Genomic DNA, 16,803 nt, shown 5'->3' with positions numbered 1-16,803 from the left:
GACGCCATGACGTAGGGCCACGCCACCGCCGACCCTTCCGCGGGGAAAGTAGTCCCCGGCGGGGCGCCGTGGCCTCTCTCCTCCCGCGGGAGGCGGGCGGCCCCGGGAGGCACCAGAGGCGGCGGCCGGGGCGCGGAGTGCATCGCCGCCGCGGCGTGCGCTGCAGGCGGGTCAGGGGCTGGCCGGCCGTAAGTAGTTCCGGCGTGGGGGGCCAGCGCCGCCATATCGCTGCGCGGCAAGAGGGCGGGGGGGCATGGCGGCCGCCGTGGTGCCGGCTCCGGCGGGGGCGCGGCGGGGCCGCGGCGCACCTGGTGAGGGCGCGGGTCGGCGGGCGGGCGGTGGCGGCGGGACCCCCTCGCCCCGGCGTGGCGGCGCCTCCCCCGCCCCGGCGGCACCGGGGCCGCCCCGCCGTGTGCGCGCGCGCGGAGGCGGCGGGGGGGACCCCGCGGCAAGATGGCGGCCAAACGCCGGGTGGGGCCGCGGGGCATGCCGGGACCGGGGGCGCCAGGTGGCGCCGGGACCCCCGTGAGGAGGCTCGGAGCGCCGGGAATGGGCCCACGGCGGCCCCGGGGTCCGCCCAGCCCGGACCCCCGCGGGGCACGGGGACGGCGGGAAGCGAACGGCGGCCCTGACGGCAGCGGCCCTCCCGTAGGTCGAGCGTAGCGGGCCCCGGCAGGGCGGGCATGGAGGAGAATGCGGTGGAGAGCAGCAGCGACGCGAGTTCGCAGGCGGCGCGGGAGGAGCCCACCGAGAGCGGGCTGGGCGTCGGGAGCTCGGTGGCCGTGTCGGCGGACAGCAGCGATGCGGCCGCGGGGCACGGGCTCCTCTCCCGGGCCGCTGACTCCTGCGTGGGGCAGAGCTCCGACAGCAGCGGAGTCTCCTTGGTAGGTGCCGGTGGGAAGGATGGGGTGGCCGCGGTTCTGGTTCCTGGGGGTTTCTGTAGGCATTTCTGACAGACTGAGCTTTGCGGCCTTGGCAGGCACTGTTATACCTCTGGTCCAGCACCTGCTTGTCAGTCCGAGGAGCAGAACTCCCCTTGGTAGCAAGAGCAGCCCTGCAGCTCCAGGTTTTTGTCAGTACCAAAGGATTTGTTCTGATGCCTTTCCTGGAAATCTTGCAGTGATACTCCGGGTCATTTGCATAAGCTGGCAGCCCCAAGGGCTTGGGCTGGCAAAGGTCTCTCACCTGAGCTCTTCTGGACTCTTTTTATCTGCCAGGAAGAGGTCTCAGAGAGCAGTTCCAGCACAGATGCCATTCCAAGGATATACCTGCCAGACTCATCCTCTATTGCCCAATCCACCTTGGTCTCCAGTGTCTCCACTGTGAGCCAGTCCATCATGGTGTCAGAGTCCCCACAGGTCCTGGTGCACTCCAGTGTCATCACCGATGGAGCCATAGTTGTGTCAGACTCCACTGCATCCACTTCCTCCGACCTGGGTTCTGCCATTGACAAAATCATCGAGTCCACAATTGGGCCTGACATCATCCAGAGTGAGTGTGTGCTCCCGAGTGGAGATGGCTCGGTGGGCTGGGGAGGGAGCCACTACCCCAGGCCTCAGGAGGTGGGGGAACTATGGACATGGAATTATTAAGGCTGGAAAAAAAAGTCTCTAAGATCATTGAGTCCAGCTGGTCAACAGGGTTTTCTCTTCTTGCCTGCTGCGGTGACTCGAGGCTTTGGTGAGGAGCTCATGTTGCTGGACAGCCTTCCTTCTGTCCAGCTGCTCCTTCAGCCCAGGGCAAGCTCCATCTCAGAGCCAGACCCTCCTCCCACCTTCAGGCTTCTATCTGAGCTGGGAGAGCACCAGGGAGCCCCAGTGACTCCAGCCCCTGGATCTCGCAGTCACCACTCTGCTGTCCTCTCCTGCCAGGCTGCATCGCCGTGACCAGCGCAGAGGATGGAAGGGCAGAGACCACACAGTACCTCATTCTGCAAGGCCCTGATGATGGTGAGTGAGCTCCCTGGGCTGTCCATGGTGGCCATCTGTGCCTCTGAGCCTTGTGCCACTGGAGCAGGGCCTGGAGTGGGTGTCCCAGCTGTATCAGCCACGGTGCTTGTACCACAGTCCTGCTGGGAGCCTGTTCCTGAGCTTGTGTTCAGCCCTATGCCCCCTGTGTGGGTGCAGCCTTGGATGCAGGTGAGGGTCTTGGCTGAGTGCGTTTTGGTGTTTCAGGTGCCCCCATGGTGTCCCAGATGGCCACTTCTGCTCTAGCCAATAGCTTGGCAATAGAGGCTGTTGGTGATGGACCTACCTCCACGTGCCTTGACCAGCCTGGCCCTTCAGAGCCCTCCAGGCAGTTGGAAGTGCTGGAGCTGCCTGCACAGCCAAACCGAGCCCAGGAGGCAGATGGTGGGGAGGAGCTGGACCAGCCAGACTTGGAGGCCCTGGAAGAGATGATGGAAGTGGTGGTGGTGCAGCAGTTCAAGTGCAAGATGTGTCAGTACAAGAGTGTTTCTAAGAAAACACTGATTAACCACATGAAAGAGCGTCACTTCCAGCCAGGTGTGTGCCAAGGGCTCAGGGAAATTCATCTCACTGCAGACAGGCTCTGCTCTCTCCTGGGAAGAAACAAGAGAGGAGCTGGAGCACAAGGACCTGTTCTGGCACAGTCTGGTAAAGAACTTTCACCCTGTTCTCTGTGGCAGTGGGTTCAGCTCTGGCTTTGAAGAAAGGACGACCACGAAAGGTGGGAGCTCTTCCAAAGACTGAGGATGAGGAGGCCGCAGAAGAAGAAGATGATGATATTATGGATGCTGGTGCTATTGATGATCCTGAAGGTAGGACTCGCCCTCCCCACATCTTATATAGCTTAGTCCTTTCCCATCATCTTTTCTGATGTTTTGGGCCACTTGCCTGCAGAGGACAGTGACTACAACCCAGCTGAGGACGAGCCCCGGGGGCGACTGCCCAAGTATGGCTGCACTGTCGCCACCTCCAGCGAGGAGAGGCCACGCCGGCGCCCAGGGAGGCCCCGCAAGCTGCTTCGTCTGGAGAATATGTCCCAGGACATGCCTGAAGGTGAGGGAGCTGGGAGGCAGCAGCCCTGTTCAGGGGTGAAGCAGGGAGTGGTGCTCCTGGAGCCACAGCGAGAATGTGATGGAGCTGTGCTGTGTTCTGTGCAGCAGGAGGGGAGGTGGAGCCCTTGGTGACGTCCCAGAGCACACCAAGCCGGGAGCTGCAGAACTCGGAAGCAGCCAGTTCCTCTGGCCTGGAGAATGGGACCAGTGAGAGCCTGGCAGAGCCTGGTATCAGCCAGTCTGACTCTGAGAACAAGGACCCTTCCTCCAACACCACTGCTGAGGATGCAGACGTCATCCCGCGGCGGCGTGGGCGGCCCTCCCGCCGTTTCCTGGGCAAGAAATACCGCAAGTACATGGGGCGCAGGTGAGGGGTGTGCTGGGCCCTCTGGCCTGTGCCCAGGGCCGGTCCAGCCTGTGTGCCACTGCAGCTCTGAGCCCTGCTCCTGTTCCTGCAGGTACTACTACAAGTCCCCCAAGCCCCTGATGCGGCCCTACCTGTGTCGGATCTGCGGCTCACGGTTCCTCACACACGATGACCTGCGCTTCCACGTCAACTCGCACGAGGCCAATGACCCGCAGCTCTTCAAGTGTCTTCAGTGCAGCTACCGCTCCCGGCGCTGGTCCTCCCTCAAGGTGAGCTGCATCTGCCCTGCCCCAAACCCACAGGCTGCCTGGCAGCCCCAGGTCTCATGGCCCTGGTCTGCCTCTTACAGGAGCACATGTTCAACCATGTGGGCAGCAAGCCCTACAAGTGCGAGGAGTGCAATTACACCAGCGTGTACAAGAAGGATGTCATTCGGCACTCTACAGTGCACAGCAGAGACAGGTGAGGGCAGCACAGTTCTGGGGACTGAACAGCACTGACACTGTTCTTCCTGTCCTGGGAGGGTGGCCACGGCTGCCCCATCCCCTGACTCCTTCCAAAATGGAAGAGTTTTGGTGTCTGGGTATAAGGAAGCTTGGGGTGTGGCTGACATAAGGGACTTTTCTTCTTTTTCAGGAAGAAAAGAGCTGATCCGGTGAGTTTGAATACTCTGTTGACACTGTTATATGGGAAGAGGCACATCTGGGTCATCACAAAATCTCAGTGCCTCATTGAGGGCATTGTTTCTGGATCTTCTGAGGAAAGGCAACCCAGGTCCTCCAGTGGGGAGAGGGTAAAGAAACTGGTGACCTCATCTGGATGATACCATCTTTATGCTCTCCATCCAGCCACCAAAGCTGAACTCCTTCCCATGCCCTGTCTGCAACCGTGTCTACCCCATGCAGAAGAGGCTTACACAACACATGAAGACACACAGTACAGAAAAACCACACATGTGTGACAAGGTGAGGGGGGGACAGCCTGGGGAGGGCCTGGCAGTGGGTGAGGAAGGGCAGGGGGTGAGTGCTGCCTCACTTTGTTTCACCAGTGCGGGAAGTCCTTTAAGAAGCGTTACACCTTCAAGATGCACCTGCTGACACACATCCAGGCCATTGCCAACCGCAGGTAGGCGCCCGGTGTGCCTGGGCAGAGCCTGTGTCCTGCTCCCCCTCAGCAGGTCTCACAGGTGGCTTTGTCCTGGCAGGTTCAAGTGTGAGTTCTGTGACTATGTCTGTGAGGACAAGAAGGTCCTGCTGAACCACCAGCTGTCACATATGAATGACAAGCCCTACAAGTGCAGCGTCTGCAAATATTCCACCTTCCGGGAGGACTTCCTGGTCTCGCACATGGCAGTCAAGCACACAGGTGAGAGAACCTGTTTGACTGATGCCCTGCACCCCCCTTCACCCAGAGACAATCAGAGCCTGCCTGCTCTCCCTCCCATCCCCTGGGGCTTTCCTGCCTGACTCCCCCTCCCGGGCCCTGCAGGAGGGAAGCCGTTCGCTTGCGAGTTCTGCCACTTCACCACCAAGCACAAGAAGAACCTGCGGCTGCACGTGCAGTGCCGCCACGCCGACTCCTTCGAGGAGTGGGCACAGAGGCACCCCGAGGAGCCGCCCTGCCGCCGCCGCCCCTTCTTCACCCTGCAGCAGATCGAGGAGCTGAAGCAGCAGCACAGCCAGGTGCAGGCACCGGCTGAGCCAGAGGCCAGCCCACCGGTGAGTGCCAGGCCTCGTCCCAGCTCCTCCTGGTGCTGGAGCCCACTGTGCTGTCAGCACTCTCTCTCACACAGGCACCTCTCGGCCCCATCACTTGCCACACGGTCCAGGCTGTTGCGGGTGCAGAGCCCTCTGTTCTCTCGCAGGGTTCCCTGGAAGGGGCCACCATCATCTATGAACAAGGCAAGTGAGCACTCGGGAAGGGGGTGGGATGAGGAAGGAGGTAGGTGAGCTCCTGCCTGACCCTTCCTATCTGATCCCCCCAGATGTGGCTGGATCAGCAGAGCTGGCCACACAGACGGCCCTGGATCTCCTGCTGAACATGAGCACCCAGAGGGAGCTGGCCACCAGCTCACTGCAGGTGGGCAGAGTCAAGGGGAGCCAGGCCTGCTGGGGGCTGGCACAGGGAGGCTTCCCAGCCCTGTTCTGCTGCAGGGGTGTCTTGCAGAGCCTTGCCCCTTTGGCTGAGCTGCTGTTTTGTCCAGGTGGCAGTGGTGAAGCCAGATGATCGAGGAGAAACACCAGGCCCCTGTGAGCTGCAGGCACAGGAGGAGGAGGAGGCAAAGGTGGACTCTAAGGAGCAGCAGCAAAAGTTGGTGATGCTGCACATGGCAGAGCCTGGGCAGACACTTGTGCAGGAGGCTTATGGGGAAGCGAGCCTGAGTGGCTCAGAGCTGCAGCAGATCACCATCCCCTTCAGTGGGGCAACAGAGTACAGCATCATTGCACCCATCAGCGAGGAGATCCAGGCTCCTGCCACGCTGTACAGGTCAGCTCTATGGGAAGAGTGGGGAGGGGGAGGCCCTTCTGGCCTCCAGTTGGGGAGGCTTTAGTGGTGAGGAGGAGGAGGCAGACCATCCCTGACCTGGTGCTCTCCAGCAGTGAGGAGGAGAGTCCTGTGGAGACCTCCCACACAGTTGTGGTGAGCGGGGCTGTGATGACAGAGGAGGCACTGAAGGACCACAGCAATCACTACATCATGTCATCCAGTGTCCCAGGGAGCCAGTTCCAGGCCATGGAGGTAAGGATCTGAGCCTTCTCCCCATCCCATGCAGCAGTGGCAGCAGGTATGACTGGTGTTTTCTCTCACAGCCCCTCAGTGGGGACGCTGCCTTTTCCTCACCTGCGGAGGGTCAGGAGGCAGAGCCCGCCGGCATCAAGTGGCCTGTGGTGCAGTGTGTCACCAGCCTGGCCCAGAACGACTCGTCTTTGTCCCCCGCCTCCGAGGGGCACGAAGTGTCATCCCCAAAGATCAAGTGGCCTGCAATCCAAGGCGCGGCCAAGAAGCTCACATGCAAGGTTTCCACAGCCAAGAAGCTCTCATGCAAGATTTCCACGGCCAAAAAGTTTTCATGCAAGATTTGCACAGCCATGTTCACAGGGAGAGCGGAGATGGAGAGTCACAAGAGAGCCCACATTGGGCCCAGCACTTTCAAGTGTCCCGACTGTCCCTTCACTGCCACACTCTGGCCAGAGGTCCGGGTAAGTTTCCTGGTGCAGAGCAGCCCTGGGAACAAGGGGTTTGGAGAAACAGGGGTTTCTGACCCAGCACTTGTCCTTCTGCCCCAGAGCCACATGGTTCAGCATGCCAGCCTTCGGCCACACAAGTGCCCCCACTGCAGCTTTGCCTCCAAGAACAAGAAGGACCTGCGCAGACACATGCTGACCCACACCAATGAGAAGCCCTTTGCCTGCCAGGTCTGTGGGCAGAGGTGAGTGCTGGAGCTGGGCTGATCCTGATTTGGGGGATCCCATAGAGCTCCACAAGGCTCAAGAGGAAATAGAATCTTCGCAGAGCTGTCTGCCCCAAACCTTCCCCAGCATCAGCCCATTGGGAATGGTTCTTGCTGCAGGTGGACCCAACTTTGTCTCCAAGGAACCTGTGCCTAGGAGGGTTCACTTCCTGAGCACTGATGGGAACATGCTGGGAGAGGGGACAGCCATGTTGTAGGATGTGCTTATGGGCCCCATGTCCTGCTGAGAGCACAGGATCCTGTGCTGCCTGTGGCACACTCCACCTCACCCTGCCTCTCCATAGGTTCAACCGTAATGGGCACCTCAAGTTCCACACACAGCGTTTGCACAGCTCAGAGGGCAAAAGGCCAGGGCCAGCTGCTGCCCAGCAGACCATCATCCTGAACAGCAACGAGGACACCCTGGCCACCCTACACAGTAAGACATGTCCCCAGGAGCAGGGCTGACCTGTGGGTGTCCTACATTCAGAACCCCATGCAGGATTCACGCAGCTTGTGGGGCTGAAGGGCCAGGAGAGCCCTCCTGCAGTTGGAATTGCTGATGGAGACAGAGACCAAGGGGCTGGGCACAGGGAACTGTGCAGAATGAGGGGGGCCTGTGTTCCCTCCAGACAGGTCCTGGTAGATCAGTACATGTGGGAGCAGCTCACACTGGAAGCAGAGTTGAGGTTCTGATATGGAGGGCATGTTCTGCCCCTGGTTGTTTAGCTCTGACCTTGTGTGAGCACAGCCCAGAGACTGCCTCTGCCTTGTGCTTTTCACTGGGGCAGGTGTCAGGCAGTGGCCACAGGGGAGCGAGGCCATTGGTAGCCCTGGCAGTGTCCCCACTGCCTCTCTCTGTGTTGCAGCAGCTCTGCAGGCCGGCCAGGCCGTGCTGGCTCCCGAGCGGCTGCAGCAGGCCCTGGGGCAGGAGCACATCCTTGTTGCACAGGAGCAGAGCGTCACCAGCCAGGTGAGTTGGGTCCCTTGGCCTCAGCTCATGTCCTGTGTGGCTGCTCCTCACAGTGAGGGTCTTTTGGGGGGCTGTGGTCAGATCCAGCCCCCCTGCCCACACTGGGAACTTGCTGACACTGCAGGAGGAGGCAGCCTACATCCAGGAGATCACGACTGCTGATGGACAGACAGTACAGCACTTAGTGACTGCTGACAACCAGGTGAGGGGACATGGCCCACGGATGGGAGACTGTCTAGTGGAAAGAGCTGGCATTAGTGGGGGAGAGCAGGGCTCCACAGGGAGAGCTGAAGGCACTGGGGTGGTAGAAAGAGGCACAGGAGACAGACCAGATCCAGCTGTTGTGATGGGGGGTGGGGAGTGGTGATGTTTTTTCTGGGTCTGAATTCCCATGTTTGCAGGTTCAGTACATTATTGCCCAGGAAGGTGTCCCACACTTGCTTCCCCAAGAGTATGTTGTTGTTCCGGAGGGACATCACATCCAGGTGAGCTTCAGACTGTGTGCTCCCATCACGTGGTGTGTGGGGCTCATGGGGTGTCATGTGTGAGGCTGGGTCCCCTCCTGCTCCCTCTTGCTTGCTCTGGGTCACAGCATTGTTGAGGACCTGGATACCCACATACCCTACCACAGCCTCACTGTTTGTCCCTAGGTACAGGATGGTCAGATCACCCACATCCAGTATGAGCAGGGTGGCCAGTTCCTCCCGGAGTCACAGGTAAGGAGCCAGGCGTGGTGGCAGGAGCTGGAGGGTCTGAGCCTGCAGTTGGACAGGGATATGTGAAATAGAGCGAGCTCATGGGCTGATGCCTGAGTGCAGCAGCCATGGCTGGAGCAGCTCCAGGAGGAACCCTCCCCTCAGGCATTCCCTGTTTTTCCCTGTAGATCCAGTACATGCCCGTGTCACCGGAGCAGCAGCTCGTCACCCAGGCACAGCTGGAAGCAGCAGCACACTCAGCTGTCTCAGGTAGTTGCACAGCCCTGTGCCAGAAGGGTCTGTCCTCCCAGGTTTGGGGGTGCCAGTCCTGTTGTTGGGGTTAGCAGTGTCCTTGGTTAGTTGGGGTTGTGCAGCTGTCCTTGGTGGGAGGGCTGGGAAGATCAGGCTCGATCACTGTTTTGCTGCCAGCCATGGTGTCCAAGGGCAGACATTTGCAGGTCCCTTCCTGTCAGGGTTAAGCAGAGCTGGGCTGGAGCCCCACATGGGCTGGAGCCCCCCATGGGCTGGAGCCCCACAAGGGCAGGGTGGCCTTTAGTCCCTTCCCGGGGACAGGTGAGGAACATGGAGAGGAGCTCTGAGTAGGGAGTGGCTCCCCCTGCCCTCGGTGGGAGGCAGCACTGACCCCTGTCCCCTGCAGCAGTGGCGGATGCGGCCATGGCCCAGGCCCAGGGCGTGTTCACGGCCGAGGCAGCAGCGGAGCAGATGCAGCAGCTGCAGCCGGCCATCCACTACGATGTCATCACGCTGTCGGACTAGCGGCACTCCGTGCACCCTGCCCTGGCAGCAGCCACCCCAGCCAGCAGTTGCCTTATTGTGCCAGGGCTGCGAGGGACACACCTGAGCCGTGGTGGCACAGACACAGCCAGGGACACGCTGCCACTCGGCCCTGTGCCGTGGGGGTGCTGCGCCTCCCCACAGAGACTGCTCAGCAGCCACAGGAGCAGCCCTTGTGTGGACAGTCACTTTGCCTGTTGCACTGGATGGTCTGAAACCCCTTTTCCTGAACGGTCTGCATGGGCAGCCATGGATCAGTGTCTGCCCAGCACATGGGGGTCCTAGGGAAGCCATAGGGCTGGGCACAGCTGTGTGGTGCAGTGTCAGAGATGAGGTGTGTGCAGCCACTGCTCCCCGCAGCCATGGGGCCAGTGGTCCCTGTGTGCCAGCAGCCAGCCCTCCTGTGGTATCTCCAGCCTGCGGGCAGGCAGCAGCAGGGCTCTGGACTGGAGGGAACCCAAGGAGAAGGAGGCAGAAGATGCTTTATTTTTCTTCTGAAGAGGAATGGACTCTTGTGTTAATCCGCTGGTGGTTGTTGGAGGGTTCAGCTGTGACATTCTCAAGCTTTGACTATGCTTATGAATAAAAAGGGATGGAGAGCCGTGTGTGTGCCTGCTTGGGGGTCCAGGGGACAGGGATGCGACAGCCCAGCCTCAGCATGGCCCTGGAGCTGAGTCCCTCGGGTCCAGGAGCCCAGCACTGTGCTGGGCTGCTCGCTGCTGGCAGGCGCCCCAGGCTATCAGCTGCCTCCCGCCCGAGTGACCTTGACTCCTGAGCAGCGAGCCAGGCAGCTGGGACAGCGGTGGGCTGGGGGCTGGAGTCATGAAATTAATCGAGTGGTAAACAGCCTAAATCCCGTGTAACTCTGTCCCGAGCCACACACCACCCTCCTGAGCGGCTTGTCTGGGCCTATTTACATGTGATTATAACAGCTAATCGCAGAGATTTAGTTCTCTGCTCCTGCATTAAACTGATTATCCACGGAGGGAAAAAAGGCCGGGAACCACCCTGGCCCGGTGAGAGCCTCTGTGAAGCCTGAGCCCCTCGGGGTGGGGTGATCTTTGCTGGGCTCTCCCTGCCCTCATGCAGGGAGAGCCCAGTGGTGGCACCGGGGCCGCAAAACTGCCACAGCATGGCTGCATTCCCAGCTTCTTCCTTGGGACCATCGCTAACCCTCGGCTGATTTACCTGCTTCGGGTTGGACCCGCAGGGCAGTGAGCAGTGGGTGGCCCCACACCTCCCCGAGGTGGCTGCGGCTGATGGGGCTGTCCCAGCTGTGGCTCTGTCCCTCACACCAGCCTTGCCTGTGTACAGTTTGTGGCTGTGCCTGCAGGGCTGTGCCTCGCTCGGCTCCAGCTGTGTCTGCCTGCTGTGCCGGCGGCCATGGCCCTCCCTCTCCAGCTGTGCCGAGCAGGGTCAGGGTGCTGCCGCAATCCGCAGGCGCTTTCCTAGATTACAGCCCCATTATCTAATCAAGCAGATCCACGGTGCTGATTAGGGCTGGACGAGTCCCGTGGGGACAAGGTTATGGGGCCACTGCAGGGCCATGGCCAGGGCTGGTCCAGCCAGCAGCACCAGTGTCCTGGCTGGCTTGAGGCTTCCACACCTGTGGCTGCCCAGAGCACACCATCATCCCTCTGTGGGATGGATGAGACCTGAGCTCTGGCTGCTCTATGCTGGGAGCCCCAGTGCTGCTCAGGCTCTGGCCATGGGGTAGTGCAGGGGCATGGGACCTCTGAGTGGTGGCACCTCACCCTGGGACCTTGTGCTGTCACCAGGGCCTGCAGGGATGCAGGGATGTGGCCGGGCTCATTAGCACCGGTGACCTTCGCCTTCCTGTCCTGGCCAGCGCTAAGCGGGTTTGTTACATATTTAATATCCTGAGAGCGTTATTAGTCGGTATTTAATGACGGATACAACCTGTGGGATAATCCCAGCCTTAGTGGGGAGGCGTGGTGGCAGGAGCAGGTGGCTCAGGGGGTCGTGGGCTTTCGGGGCCCCACACACAGCTGCCCACCACTGTCCTGCTGTGCCAACCACAGGAACCCCCCAGTGCCTTGCAGGGGTCCCCACTGTCCATGGGCGGGCTGTGGGACCCTTCCCCTTTGTCACTGCTGCTGGGAATCCAGTGGCAGGCATGGCAGTGCTGGGGCTTGGGTGAGGACCTGGCCAAGCCAGAGGACAAGCAGGATGGGGCAGCATGGGTTGCTGTTCTCCACCAGGCTATAATTCTTCCACCAGCCCCTGGCCCTCCAACCCACCCTTCCACAGCACAGGGGGCTCTGCCACCCACAGCCCCAAGTCAGGGTGGGACACAGCTCAGCACTGCAGTAAAGCCCCAGCTGGGTTGTGTGTTTGTGGCTCTGGGTGTCCTTGGGGCCCTCGGTGGGCCCCATGTGCCAGCCCTGGGGTGCCACTGTACCCCATCCCTGGGAGCTGTGTGGGCTGTGCTGAGCTGGGGGGCTGGGAGGGACCAGGGCTCTGGCTGGTGGCAGGCAGGCAAGGACGGTCCCTGCAAGTCCCTGCCCAACAGTAGCTGGGAAGGGGGGGTACCAGGTGCCCCAGATCCTGCTGCTGCTCTCGTGGGTGCTAATACCCCCTAATCAGCTGTCAGTCACTGCAGACCCCAGCAGCTATAAAAGACCCGGGAGCAGCTCCCCGGCTCCTCTTCTGCAGTATGGCAGCACCTCGGGGCGAGAGGAGCCCAGCACAAGAGCTGGGGGGCTGCGGGGGGCCTTGGGGGACCCTGCGGGGGCCACCCCAAGCCCTGCTGCCCTGCCCCTACCCCTACTCCTGCCCCTGTCCCGTTTTGGCCGGGTACAGCCTCCTGCCACCCCCTCTCAGCCTCGTGACGCCCCTGGTAAGTGCCGCGCTGCAGCTCCGGGGCTATCCTGGGATGCGGGGCTATCTGGGATCAGGATGGGACTGTGTGGGGTGGTTGGAATCGGGGCTGGGGCCCTGCTGTCCCGGGGACCCTGCTCCTCCCTGGCATTTCCTTGCCCCTACCCACACACCGTCCTGCACTTGGCACTTTGGGTGCACATGGGAGAGGAAAACGGGGGATACAGCAGGATACGGGCAGGATACAGCTCTGCCCTCTCCCACACACAAAGGGCCGAGCCCTGACATCCCACAGCCCCTCTCCTCCGGCCCCCCTGTCCCACCCTGACACCCCTGTGCCCCTCCAGGTCTCAGCACCCTTTGAGGTGCCCCTGGGGCTGCCCACAGAGCCGGGGCGGGCGAAGGCGGCGGCGACGCGGGAGAGCACCGGGGCCCTGAAGGCTTGGCTGGCACGGCACCCCAGGAACCCCTACCCCAGCAAGGGGGAGAAGGTGATGCTGGCTGTGGTCAGCCGGATGAGCCTCACCCAGGTCTCCACCTGGTTCGCCAATGCCCGCCGGCGCCTCAAGAAGGAGAAAAAGGCGAGCTGGGCCACACAGAGCGCCTCAGATGGCGAGGACAGCGAGGGAGAGGGGGTCCCATCAAGTGCTGCCCCCATTCCCAGTTCCAGCCCTGTGCAGGATGGGTGTGGGGGCAGCTCCGAGGTGATGACAGGCCCTGGGCAGGACAAGCAGCCCCAGAAACCCAAGATCTGGAGTGTGGCAGAGATGCTGGAATCTTCACCCAGCAACAGCGAGTGTCCCCCGGTGGTGCCAGTGGTGCTGGAGCAGGTATAGGACTGGGACAGTCACGTCCTGTCCCCGAGGGCATGACAGGAAAGACAGCCATGGGATCCAGCAGCTGCCTCAACAAGGAGAGTGGGAGATGTGGGTGGGAGGGACAAAAATCAGTAATAAATGTGATCTGTCCTGGTGTCCTGGTGTTGCCTGTGTGCAGTGGGGATGCTGGTGGGGATGCAGGGGTTCCAGCAAAGATGGTAGGGTTACTTTCCTGCCAGTACTCCAGACAGCAGCCCCTGTGGAGCAGGGCAGGTCCAAGGCAGAGATTAAAAATAGACTTCATTCTTCTTAATAAAAGTAATAAAATGGTTAGCAGTATTAAATTAATCCTTACAAAACAAAACCCAAGGAGGTTAAATAGAGACTGGAGGCTGTGCAAAGAAAAAAAACCCACAATGACTACAGAATAGCTGCAAAGACATCTTTACACACCAAAGAAACTCCTCCACTCCTCCCCTCTGGGACACAATGTCAGCGAACACGAGATTGACACATGAGAAAGAGACACAGATGCGATGGGAGCAGCCCCACGAGGAGCGTGGGTGCCACAGACAGAACTATTTACACCATGGACACGGAGCCGTGCTGGGACCAGCCAGGAGCCCCCGGGCTCTGCCCGTCCCTCTCCTGCCGGGGCCCCTCCAGCCGCGGTGTTTCCTCAGCTGGGATCAGTCCTGGCTCCTGCTCTTTGTCTGTTGCGCAGGAGAACAACAAGAGCTGAGGTCTGGCCCAAATGCTTGTAGGCTGCGATGAGCTCCTGCAGCCATTCCAGCCAGTCTGAGCACCCACATGGAAAAGACAGTGCTGTTCTGTGTGGGAAGGCACCAGGCACTGGGCTTCTCCCCATGGTCCAGGCGCAGCATGCTGTGGGTCAGAGGACATGTGTACCTCCAGGGACAATGCCCCAAGGAACCCAGATCCTGCCTGGCTCAGGCACAGGGGTTGGCTGTGCAGGGTCAGGAGTGGGGGAACCCAAAGACCTCCAGGCACAGGCACTGGCAGAGGCTGTAGACAATGCAGAGAAGGAGGGTGGAGGGCACAAGACTGACCAGGATGATGCCCAGGCTGTGGTGCTCGATGAGCAGGAGGTAGATGCCGAAGGGCAGGGAGCTGAAGTAGAGGAGGCAGAGGACGCCCAGAATGAAGCGGGGGACGGCTTGCCACCCCCAGGAGCGCCACTTCTGCCCAGGGCCGTGGCAGGGCAGGGCACCCAGGCTCGTGGGGCGGTACAGCCGCACCACCTCCAGCCTGCCCAGGCTCTCTGGTGGGGTTACGTCCTCTGGCACCTCCAGGATGGTGACAACCAGGCAGTCGGGGCTGGACGTGGGCTCCAGCACGCTGGGGCAAAGGAGTACCTCAGGAGATAGGGGTGGCCCCCGTTTCTTGGCCCGTTCACGGCCTGTCAGCAGTGCCAGTGCCTCCCCATCATCCTGCAGCTGCTGCACGTCCCCGCCCGGCACCGGGCTGTGCTGGCGGCAGAAGGGACAGCGGAGCTGGGGGGTAGAAGCGTCCCCCGGGGGAACAATCCTGCGCAGGCAGCGGGCACAGAGGCGATGGCCACAGCGGAGCAGCTTGGGCCTGCGGGCTCGGGCGTCGAAGCGGCTGTAGCAGATGTGGCACTCCAGCTCGGGGGACGAGGGTGCCACCGGCGGGGACACCAGCTTGCTCTCCGGCTGGGCCATGCTCCTCGGGGGCTGCGGGGGGCTGTCCGGGCTGCAGGGAGGGGGCACCGCTGTCAGCCAGGGCTGAGCGCAGGCCCCGGGCCCGCTGCCTCCCACGCGTGGGGTCCCAGCTCCGCCGCATGCCATGGCCATTGTCCCGGTCAGAGCCGGGGCTCGGTGGGCGAGCGGGGCAGCGAGAGCAGAACGACAGCCCCGTCCCCGACCCCGACTGCAACCCCCGCCCGGTGCCACCGGCGCTGGAACTCGCCGTCATCCCGCCCCTGCCTTGCGGGAAAAAAATCTCTCCCAGGGGCCGGCGCCAGCGGAAGGGCAGCCCCCGGACACATCTCCGGCCCTCACGGTGCGTGTGGGTTCGCTGGGGCCCCAGGATGGCTCCGAAGAGCGGCTCTGCCGGCGGCGGGGACCCCGCACCCCGCACCCGCTCCCCGGGCGAGCCGCTCTCGGTCCGTACTGCCCGCCCCCGCTCCCGGCCCGCACCGCATCCTCTCCCGTACCTGCGGCTCCCGGCGGGGACACAGCGGCGGCTCGGTCCCCGCCGCCGGCGGGCTCGGCGGCTCCGGTGGGCTCGGCGGCAGCGGGCTCGGGCCCGGCAGCCCCATGGGGGGAGGCGCGGGGCGCTGCCCGCCGCGCTGCGGGGGCGAGCACGGCGCAGGGGCCGCCGGCAGCGCCGCGGCGTTGGCCCGGTAACGGGGAGCGGGGAACGGAGGGGGAGCTCGGACGAGCCGTGCCGGGGCCCTGCGGAGCCCCATCGTGCAGAACCGGGCTCTGCCGGCTGCTGAGGGGCAGGCGCAGGGCGGGTGCGGGGTTTGGTGCGGGATCGGTGCGGCTCCCGGTACTCCGGGGTTCCCCGCTCACGGTCAGCCCTGGGATGCGCCTTCCCGGCGTGGGGCCTGCGGTAGCGGCGCTTGGGGTTCAGCATCCCCGGGGAATCGAGTCGGGGGCACTCGGGGGACACTGCACTTGACAGGTTCAGGCTGGGCACAGCCAAGCCCCCTGCAGGTCCTACACTGCAGGCTGTGCTTCCCAAGCCCAGTCAAATCCTCCCCCAGCTGCTGCCCTTACAGGGCGTTTCCAGGAGCCCTGGGGGGCAGAAGCACTCAGGGATCCCCTCCTTCCCTCCCGACAGAAGAGTGGCAGCATTGCCCACCACAGGGACAATGGGAGTGAGGGCCTTTTTGTCCAAATTATCCAGGTTTAGTACAGCCTGACGGAGCTTTTATGTGAGGGCTTCAGCTCCTGGTGTGCCTCATTCCCCCCAGTCCTGCCTGTACCACCCACTGCTCCCAACCCTTCCACAGCTGCCCCTCACACCACAGCCCCTCACAGATTGACCTAGTCCTGGTTATCTGCCCTTGAAATGCTCCCAGTGCCAACCTGATGTGCTCCATCGACCATCTCTTGCTCTGTCAGGATAAAGGAGACTCAAGAAGCAGCCCACACCACCAGGCTTCTGGTCACTGATGTCACCTACACATCCCTGTGAGACCACAGCCACTGGGTACTCAAGCAGGTAACCTCCCTCACCTGAGGGAGCAGGCAAAGGGCTCAGTGTGCACTGACTGGCCAAGGGGAGGGTTAGGGACACTCCCAGCATCAGCACATCTCTGCTCACCTGTGCCTCAGGAGCAGGTGGTATTGGGTCAAAAACAATGATTAAAGGGGGGAAAAAGGCTTTACGAACTTTGATATTCACAGCTGACATTCCCAACTGCCCTGGCTTAAAGGACATCAGTGATCTCCTTGCCACAATCAAAAGCATCTCTGGAGAGCTTTGAAGCCTCTGGGAGTGGGCAGCATCGGGTGCTGGGCAATTCCTGCCCACGTTGGGGTGACACTGTCACTGCTGTGGCACTGACACCAGCAGTGCTGTGGCAATGACACCAGTGCAGCACCAGCAGTGTTGTGGCACCCCACAGGAGAGGTTGGCTGTGCGCCTGCCCCAATGAGTCCAAAGGCACTTGGAGTCTGAGTGTACTTCCCTGCACTTCTGCAATGGGAAGGAAGGCACCAAAACCTCACTGGAGCAGTGGGGCAGTCAGGCTGCTTCAGGGACTCACACTGGTCATTAGGAAACAAAACTCGCCAGGAGGGCAGGGCTGCCTGGAACAGGGCAGATGCCAGACAATTCTGAAAAACCAAAC

The 16,803-nt window shown here is 61.8% G+C and overlaps 3 protein-coding genes across 13 annotated transcripts; 2 read left to right on the top strand and 1 right to left on the bottom strand.

Annotated features, from left to right (window-relative positions):
• Positions 1-262: 262 nt before the first annotated feature.
• ZNF335 (zinc finger protein 335) lies at positions 263-9,899 on the top strand. 11 transcript variants are annotated; one of them, XM_064729953.1, is made up of 28 exons: positions 263-311; positions 653-884; positions 1,218-1,491; positions 1,872-1,949; positions 2,175-2,504; positions 2,648-2,779; positions 2,862-3,020; positions 3,125-3,386; positions 3,478-3,655; positions 3,736-3,848; positions 4,023-4,041; positions 4,235-4,351; positions 4,435-4,511; positions 4,591-4,751; positions 4,875-5,104; positions 5,179-5,287; positions 5,371-5,465; positions 5,590-5,873; positions 5,984-6,125; positions 6,197-6,586; positions 6,674-6,816; positions 7,143-7,276; positions 7,707-7,810; positions 7,935-8,012; positions 8,212-8,295; positions 8,461-8,526; positions 8,694-8,775; positions 9,164-9,899. In XM_064729953.1, exons 2-28 carry the CDS (start codon positions 684-686, stop codon positions 9,280-9,282), a joined length of 4,161 nt encoding a protein of 1,386 aa, XP_064586023.1. In that variant the 5' UTR covers positions 263-311; positions 653-683; the 3' UTR covers positions 9,283-9,899. The 11 variants fall into 11 exon arrangements, with proteins under 11 accessions (XP_064586023.1, XP_064586034.1, XP_064586032.1 ...); XM_064729964.1 differs by lacking the exon at positions 263-311 and having other exon boundaries at positions 451-884; positions 1,359-1,491; XM_064729962.1 differs by lacking the exon at positions 263-311 and having other exon boundaries at positions 451-884; positions 3,128-3,371; positions 5,987-6,125.
• Positions 9,900-11,437: 1,538 nt separating this feature from the next.
• LOC135456483 (putative iroquois-class homeodomain protein irx-1) lies at positions 11,438-12,978 on the top strand. The gene is made up of 3 exons (XM_064730343.1): positions 11,438-11,457; positions 11,977-12,160; positions 12,489-12,978. The coding sequence occupies exons 1-3, from the start codon at positions 11,438-11,440 to the stop codon at positions 12,975-12,977; spliced, it is 693 nt and encodes a 230-aa protein (XP_064586413.1). The 3' UTR covers position 12,978.
• LOC135456175 (E3 ubiquitin-protein ligase RNF182-like) lies at positions 12,935-16,015 on the bottom strand. The gene is made up of 2 exons (XM_064729889.1): positions 15,157-16,015; positions 12,935-14,693 (listed from the first exon to the last, which is right to left on the bottom strand). Exons 1-2 carry the CDS (start codon positions 15,579-15,581, stop codon positions 13,937-13,939), a joined length of 1,182 nt encoding a protein of 393 aa, XP_064585959.1. The 5' UTR covers positions 15,582-16,015; the 3' UTR covers positions 12,935-13,936.
• Between the last annotated feature and the right edge of the window lie 788 nt (positions 16,016-16,803).

This window comes from Zonotrichia leucophrys, chromosome 20, assembly GCF_028769735.1.
Source record: "Zonotrichia leucophrys gambelii isolate GWCS_2022_RI chromosome 20, RI_Zleu_2.0, whole genome shotgun sequence".
NCBI lineage: Eukaryota > Metazoa > Chordata > Aves > Passeriformes > Passerellidae > Zonotrichia > Zonotrichia leucophrys.
This window is presented reverse-complemented; position numbering and strand designations above follow the sequence as displayed.